The sequence below is a fragment of the Stegodyphus dumicola genome, chromosome 12 (assembly GCF_044657685.1).
Source record: "Stegodyphus dumicola isolate Sdum_Otavi_A_Nest chromosome 12, ASM4465768v1".
NCBI lineage: Eukaryota > Metazoa > Arthropoda > Arachnida > Araneae > Eresidae > Stegodyphus > Stegodyphus dumicola.
In genome coordinates this window covers 71,692,425-71,701,495 of record NC_140779.1, presented here as the reverse complement: position 1 = coordinate 71,701,495, position 9,071 = coordinate 71,692,425, and the positions used below count along the sequence as shown (strand labels likewise).

General features: G+C 32.1%; 1 protein-coding gene across 3 annotated transcripts in view; it reads right to left on the bottom strand.

Moving 5' to 3' along the window:
- The window catches only part of LOC118182155 (SH3 domain-containing kinase-binding protein 1-like), a 72,624-nt gene that overhangs the window by 8,509 nt on the left and 55,044 nt on the right, over nucleotides 1–9,071 (bottom strand). For all 3 annotated transcript variants that reach the window (XR_004757010.2, XM_035351469.2, XM_035351471.2), the window contains exon 12: nucleotides 4,080–4,360. Coding sequence is in view for 2 of the 3 variants with exons in the window: in XM_035351469.2 (XP_035207360.1) it covers nucleotides 4,080–4,360 (281 nt within the window). In the remaining variant the exon portion in view is untranslated. The remainder of the gene's footprint in view (nucleotides 1–4,079; nucleotides 4,361–9,071) is intronic.

The window sequence follows — 9,071 nt, the reverse complement described above, 5'->3', positions numbered from 1 at the left end:
TAAAATAACATTTACTGCATGCATAGCATTGCTCTCTTTCTGTAATAAACATAGATGATGAATTACAGAAAATTTTTTGATTTAAAAAAATCTCTTCAAGGTACACATTCTACTGTCTTTAAAAATTAATTTTGAGAAACATTTATTTGCATACAGCTTTTTAAATATTAAGTTCTAACTTTTAAAGCATCCGTTTGGTTTGTTTACAATCTGTGCAATGAACAAGCCTGTTTATTTACATTGGCAATAAAAACTTCAATGTTGGACATTTTGCAAACAGTATATTTATGCACTTGTTATAGTTTTGAGTTATTAGCCCGAAGGGGGCGTTAGACCGAAAAGGCTATTAGTCTCAAAACAGCATTTTGCGTCGTTTCACTTTCAGCGTTGATTCACTTTTCAAACTGTTTCCACTATGCATTATAAACAGAGCTGGAGTCGCTAAAAACACGTTGACTCCCAACTCTAGTTTTTGCTGGACAGTTTGAATTTGAAATGAAATTAAAGTGAATTGAAAAAAACATTTAATGACAAACTGAATTACTATTTTTATTTATGGACTATGTACATTAATAAATAGTTATTTTCTATTTTATAGACATATTAATAAATAAATATAAGGAAGGAGGATGGATGTGATATTTGCTATTATTGATTAAACTGATTCATTTAGTTACAAATCTCATTGGTAAATTTAGGTAAGCAGCAAGAACTCCCAAAACTGATGCCATTCTTGGGAAGCAAGCAGGAAAAGGAGCAATTATTGATCAAGCAACTTGACGGGAAGTACATACTTGATGATATAGAGGTTGTTAGAATTAAGAACTTTTTTATCAGATAATCCTAATGTTTCACTAAGGAAAAGACTGTGGAATTATCTTGTATAATTGGAAACTCTTCTTTCTACACTGTATGTAGTCACAAAAAGCTACAATCTGAAGAATTAACAAGAAGCGAGAATGGAAGAATTTGATGTTTGTTCTTTCTTAAATGGAGAGTTTATAGCAGAAGGAATTATTTCTTCAATGAAGAAAAGAGAAACTAGTTTGCTAAACAATGAGATATTGCTGGGTTCAATATATGTAGATCTGAAACACCAAATTTTGTTGAATGACAAACAAATTAGAAAAGCAAAGAAAGCCATCTATGAACTTTCATTAAGAATGAAATTATTCTCAAAACAAATGGAGTATTCAAATCAGGACAGTCAAACTGCAGTCATTGCAACTGAGTCTCTAATCCTCTTCCAGGGATGAATTAGATTTTGAGAAATATTTGGATAATATTGAAAAGGCTAGGGCAAAGCCAATGAAAATAAAGAATCAAGAGCCTTTAGATATGAAAATGAAAAAATACAAATGGGATTTCTACACAGCCTTTGAAGAAATAGAGAAATGTGATCACTCTTGCAAGACAACTCTTTTAGAACTTATAAAAATCTATCCTAAAAAGTTAAAAGAAGTAGCCCTAACAGTAATACCTCTTCCTCCTACTCAAGTCATGGTGGAAATACTCAGCTCTGAAGTTTATCAGATCGGATCTACAGTCCTCTAACAAAGAACTTGCCAAAGCTATCTATTTTTTAGAAATTACTAATGCCAATTTTTCCATTTCATTATAAATGTTAATATAAATAATTTGCTATGCCATCATTTTTTTCTGTAGCATCTATTATTTCTTTTATATTAAAAAAATAAGCTGTAACCCATGAGTATATGTTTACATATATATGAGAGAGTCGGACATTTTCCCTACCGACTCCACAGCCCTGATTATAACATAGTCCTCCAATCGAACAAGGGAACTTAGAGGTTCAAATTTTGAATTTATTTTATTACCTATTTCATATTTTGTAAAACTTATGTCGATTAACAAACTCAACCATTTCAAAGCCAACACTGTACGGAAAAAAAACATTTTTATGTCCAGCACGCGAGACTGTATTGGAAATTCTAAAGATATGCTGTTTTTAAATATTTTGTGATATTGCTGTTGAAGTGAATTTTAAGTGGTTTAAGTGCGAAGAACATGATATTTAATAAATAAAAGTAACACACAAAACGTTAAAAAATTGTCCTTTAGGACATAATATAAAAACTTAAAGCCTTCAAATTTTCATTTTTCTTTTAAATATAATAATTTTATATAATATGCAAGGATTAATATATTTTGATTAGCTATTTATGTGGAAAAAATCCAAATATAATGTAAAATTTATAAAAGAGAAAAATGTGAGGTAGGGGTAAAATTTGGAAAGACGACCTACAATCTTCAAAATTTTTTATTTCACAAACCTCTTAATCCAAAGCTGTTCAAATTATTAGAATACTACTCTATAAATAACATCATTAACAATTATTATTTTGTGGAATAACAATACTGTTATTGGCAATTAATACGAGAGCTATTTTTTAAGTAAGGACCATTTGTAAATACTGTGTGAAATTTTGCTTGATCGAAAATGATACACAATCCAACACCACTTGCATTCATAGTATCAGTCCATACATTTTGTAGTGCGAGATTAAAGTGCCCTGCCAACTGTGAAATACAGTCAATCACCCAATTCTTAACAGCAGAAAACATGAAAGCTGTGGATATTCATCACTAGATATGTGAAATGTAAGGTGACGATATAATGAGTACAGTGGAAAAATGGATGAGATTGTTAAAATAATAATAATAAATCTGAAATGTTTCAGATTTTAAATTACGTCCAAAGGGGCATTTTTTTAACATTTTGTGTGTTACCTTTATTTATTAAATATCATGTTCTTCACACTTAAACCCTAAAATTCAGTTCAAGAGCAATGTTGCAAAATAATTTAAAAATGAGCATATTTTTAGAATTTCCAAGACGCAGTCTCGGGCACTGGAAATAAAAAAGTTTTTTCTGTACAATGTCCCCATTGCTTGCTTTGAAATCCTTGAGTTTGTTAACCAAAAATTCGTTAAAGTTTTACAAAATAAGAAATTGATAATAAAACAAATTCCAAATTTGCCCATATTCGCAGGAGGATATTACATTATTCAAAATTTGAGGCTCTAGATATCATTATTTTATCACAATGTGAGAAACGTACATAGATTCATGCAGATTCTTCATTATTTAATTTCTTTAAATATAATACAGGGTGATAATATTTGGTGGCAACAATATGAAAAATAAAACAATGCTTGTAGTGAATGAAAGCAAAATGCCAAAACAGAATTAATAGTCCTGCAGGAAGGGGGAGGGGAACAAAACGAATACAAATCTTGTTCTTCTGGTTGGCAATCTGTATGGGCTGATATTTGATGCAGTTAGTTGATTTGAGAGAATGGCATGGAAAAAAAAAACCACTGACGGAGAAGTGGAAATGACCCTGAATAACTGCCTACCATCACTGCTGTCCGCATAAAATTCTGTTGTCATGGTGGCAAATTTCTTATCCCAAAACTGTTACTTCTCATAATAAATGTTTAAACTGACAAGGAAATTATATAGAAACAGTGTATTAATTCAGAAAATAAATATATTTTTCAAAATTTTTATTTTATTATTATTTTTTTTAATTGCGAAATGGACCTTACTTAAAAAATGGCCCATATATAAAAATGTCTTTTCATCTAATTACTGAGTTAAAACCTAAATACCTCCATATCCATATCCATAAGTAGTAAAGCTTTATATATGGATTTTTATACAATATAAGTAAAAATGCTGATCAAACTAAAATTAATTTAACTAATTACAGAAAAGATTTTTATAGAAAAAGGAAAATTTTCCTTCTCTAAATGAATAATTTGTTCACACTATGAATCTAAATACTTTCTGAAAGCCAGAATCAGCATTTTAAAAGTGACTTGATAATCAGTATACATCACATAGAAATGAAACAGGAATTATTCAGAATAAAAAGAATCTAACCCAATAATGGGGATGACCAGGTACAGGTAGATGATTTGATAACAAAATTTTAATGTATTAAGTTTTCCACAAGTAAATTATCATATATAAAACTGAACATCAAGAAAGCTATGAATACTTTCGGAAATAAAAAATCACAACAATGACAATACTTAAATATGACACTAACCTGTTTCAACAGTTCATTGTAGTCACTCTTGCTCACCATTGTTCCCATTACCATTTTTAGACTGTCTTTTATATCATGTAACTCAGTTTCTGGTGGGTGAGAACCTTTTGTCAATGGACCTGGAACTGGATTAAAAAGGCTACCAGATGGCTGAACACGAGGCTGCAAGATTTCATTTCTTGATATATTTGTAGATGTATCTAGTGATGTGCTTGTCTTGGTAGTTTCTATAGCTTTTATAACTGAATCTTCACTATTGCTACTTTCCTTGGCAACGGCAACTGAAATATATATATATAGTTTTTGTTTATGACAAATCTTTTGGCTCAAGCACACTAAAATCTTTCTGATTTTTAAGTTTTGTTCATAACTTATGATTAAACTCTAGCAAAATTACTAATTTGATCCTTACATGTAAAAAAGATGAAACACTCTCAGTTAATTTGGTTATTGTTAAATGATAGTGGATTGGTTTGTTCTCCTTGAGAAGTCAATTAATCTATGGTCAATGACAATATCTTTTCAATTCTTTACATTTTTCCTTTTTAGAATTTTTACGGTTTAAAATATTATTTCTTTACAGTTAATTTTTTTTTTTTTTTTTTTTTTTTTTTTTTTTTTTTTTTACTACTATAGTAATTTTAATAACTTTACTTAAACTTAAAATACTGACTAAAATTTATTCCAATAATTCATCACTTTAATTAAATTTCTGTTCCTTGGAGATGATATATGATAAACCTTTTCTAATAATAAACTAATATACATACATATATATATATATAATTTATTTCCTAAACAGTATTGATTAATTGATTATATTATCTCCTAAGTTTAATTAAAGTAGAATTATTTTAAAAGTGTGCATCCACACTGGTAAGTTATATTTTGAAAGATGTTTTGAAGTAATTTGAAAGCAAAATGTTAATAATGTTTTAACGGGGACTGGAGTTAAATCATCACGAAGAATAATATTACAATTGTAAAAGTAAAAATTAAAACATGTAATTATTGTCATTGATCGGAAATTAGTTGACTTTTCAAGGGGAACAAACCAACTCCCGTTCAATGATCAATAATTGATAAAAATACGTAAATATGAAAGTGTTTCGTCTTTACTCGAGTTATAAGTTAAAGCCAAACCGGCAATTCTAGTCGATTACTCGAGTTTTACAGGATTTCTCTACAGTAATTGATTTTTACTCCAAATTGAATTGACTAAAATGCTTCATGAGAATAAGTTCTTTGAGTAACAACTATTCGCGGAAATATTTGGCCTGACTAGAATTGCCGGTTTGGCTTTAACTTATAACTCGAGTAAAGACGAAACACTTTCATATTTACGTATTTTTATCAATTATTGATCATTGAACGGGAGTTGGTTTGTTCCCCTTGAAAAGTCAACTAATTTCCGATCAATGACAATAATTACATGTTTTAATTTTTACTTTTACAATTGTAATATTATTCTTCGTGATGATTTAACTCCAGTCCCCGTTAAAACATTATTAACATTTTGCTTTCAAATTACTTCAAAACATCTTTCAAAATATAACTTACCAGTGTGGATGCACACTTTTAAAATAATTCTACTTTAATTAAACTTAGGAGATAATATAATCAATTAATCAATACTGTTTAGGAAATAAATTATTATTAACTAACTTTGCAGCAATTGCGCAAGTAATAATAACTTGTATTCGCACTAAATGGATTTATGTTCATACAACATTATATATATATATATAATAAAAATAAATTTAGTACTACTCGTGTAAGAACAACGAGACATAGACTTGCAGAAATACTATGTGCTACAGCACATAGATAGTATAGATCATAGATCCACATTAAAGACGAAGAAATCTGGTTGTGCAGTATGCTAATATGTTGAGTTCGTAATATCTAAAAAACTAAAAAACTGCAGTCGAAGCAGTTTTAATTCCATTTTTATTTGTAATTGATATTTGTGGCTACAGTATACTTGGCACTCCAATCACGCCTACTCAAGAATATTTACATTTTTGATATTGTTGTGATAGTAAGAAAGCAGAGCGAAACAGCATCGGCGGTAACAGAAGTAGAAGCAAAATTGTGCAAATAGTGGCATACTCCATAGTGGACTATGGCAGCAAAATTGCCATAGTCCACTATGGAGGCTCAGCAAGAGAAAGTTTTAATTTAGGTTGCTCATTAAAAAAAAAAAAAGTTTCAGTTTTCGCAACTTTGATTTTACGAGGGCCATCCAGGAAGTAGATTACGTTTCCGTCTGTGTCCGCTAGGGGCGGGGCTAGCGCGGCCATCTTGGGGTCAGAGCGTTGCGCAGCTCAGTCTGCATCTAGCCGTGCTAGTGAGAGGTTCGTGCTGTGCTCCGTTCAGATACTGTGACGGTTTGAAATGTCTGCGTTAATTGAAAATCCCGCGAGCTGCGAGGTGCGCTCAGTAATAAGGTTTCTGACTGCAAAAAACTGTAAACCGATAGAAATCTATCGGCAGCTTCGTGAAGTGTATGGGGACAACATTATCACTGAAGGTGGAGTGCGTCAGTGGGTCATAAGATTTCAAAATGGCCGAACCAATGTTCACGACGAAGATCGAAGTGGGAGACCCAGCATAGTGACCGCCGAACTTCTCGAAAAAGTCGATGCTAAAGTCCGTGAAAATTGAAATTTCACAATAACGGAACTTTCTTTGAGTTTTCCACAAATTTCGCGAAGTTTGTTGCACGAAATCATCAGCGAAAAGCTTGGTTACCACAAGTTTTGTGCAAGATGGATTCCAAAAATCTTGACAGAGGACCACAAAAATCAGCGAATGGCTGCAGAGTTGAACTTTTTGGACGCTTACCATAAGGATGGTGACTCTTTACTCGATCGCATCGTTACTGGTGACGAAACATGGGTGAAACATGTGAACTGTGAAACGAAATTGCAATCAATGCAGTGGGGGCACACAAGTTCTCCCCAAAAACCCAAGAAATGCATGCAAACAATGTCGGCAAGGAAGATGATGGCGACTGTTTTTTGGGACAGAAAAGGTGTAATTTTGGTGGACTTCCTGGAAAGAGGCACTACAATAAACTCTCAAAGGTATTTCCAAACTCTCCAAAAACTCAGAAGAGCAATTCAAAACAAGCGCAGAGGAATGTTGAGCTCTAAGATCTTGTTGATTCACGACAACGCCCGGCCCCACACGGCAAATGTCACTCGTAAAGTTCTTGAATCTTTTAAGTGGGAGTTGTTTCCTCATCCGCCGTACAGTCCCGACCTGGCACCAAGCGACTTCCACCTATTCCCAGCAATGAAGAAGTGGCTGGCTATGCAGCGTTTTGATGACGACACACAGCTGCAAGAAGAGGTAACGAAGTGGTTGAAGGCGCAGGCGGCCGAATTTTTCGACGAAGGAATTTCCAAGCTCGTACATCGCTACGATAAATGCCTTAATTTGTATGGTGACTATGTAGAAAAGTAGTATTTGAGTGTGGCTTTCATCTGTATATAATAAAATTTGTTTCCTATACTTTGTTTATTTTTTTATTCCAAAACGTAATCTACTTTCTGGATAGCCCTCGTAGTTTCCGAATTAGCTACTTCATCAGCATTATGCAAGACATGTGAGATAGATTAATCTAGAAATGGCACAGTCTAGAAAAGTTACTACTTTTCGAATAGAGAAAGGAAATACCCAAATTAAAAATGAGGAATTTAGAAGCTACTACTAAATTGAATTATAAAGCTGATTTACTTTTTTTTTTTTTTTTTTTGTTATTTTTTTTTTTATTTAACCTTACTAAACAGAGGTGATTGATTTAGTATTTTGCATAGTTTCTTTAATTTTAATGATTACACCACTGTTTTAACAAGTTTTCACTTCCCACAGAAAAAGCTATTCATTACACAGTATCTCTATAAAAGTCCTCACATGTCTATTCTCTCAACCATTCCTTGTGGACATACTTCAAAAAATTTTTTTTTTAATGTGGCGATACTCAGTTCCACTACACACAAAATGCAGTAGAGCTATTAGCCTGCTTTCATGGAAGACTTTTTAAGATAAATTGGCTTGTAATTAAGTTTAACAAAATAAAGCCATGAAAACAAACACGCAGCAAACTTTTTTTCATTACAATCCACACCCAAATCAAAGTACCAACGTTCAGCAGTCTTATCCACAAGGCAACTATGTAAGGAATTTTTATGTTACTTAAACAATTATTATGATTTGAACCTTTACTACAACTTCTTTCTGTAGTCCTCTCCAGATTGCTAATTTGTGTATTTGCATTCTGTGTGTTTCAATTTACATATTGTCTCAGTGTATTCAACTGTTAAGTAATAAATGCGTTGTGTTAGGTTTTTCAAGTAAGTTTGCAGTATGATAGTAAATACATATGTACAGCTCTCAGCTAGTACCATGAAATATTGGGTGTAAATGTTTTGTTTCAGTTTCTAGTATTGTGTAAAATGTAACAGTTTCTAACAAGAATTCATAGTCACAGAGCCAACTTGATGATTGTTATATTGTATTATTTGCCATTTTATTTCAGTATATGTACAGTATTCGATTAAGTGTGTTGTATAATTTGTTTTCTATTAATGTGGGGTATAATAGTTAGCTTAATGTTGTATAATGGTAAGTATGTGTGATGTACAATGTACGTCCAGAAAGTAAGTTCCGTTTGGTAATAAAAGTAAATTGTGTACAGCTACAGAAAAGTTATTTATTGCACAAAATTCAACAACTCTTAAACTACTTTTCCACATAACTGCCGAAATATTGCAGGCATTTGTCATAGCGTGGCACAAGTTTTTGTATACCTTCTTCATAGAAATTTGCCGCCTGTGTCTTCAACCAGTTGGAAACAGTTTCTTTCAGCTCGTCGTCATTGTTGAAGTGTTGACCGCCAAGGAAAGACTTAAGATGTAAGAACAGATGAAAGTCGCTAGGAGCGAGGTCAGGGCTGTATGGAGGATGGTCAAACACGTCCCAGCC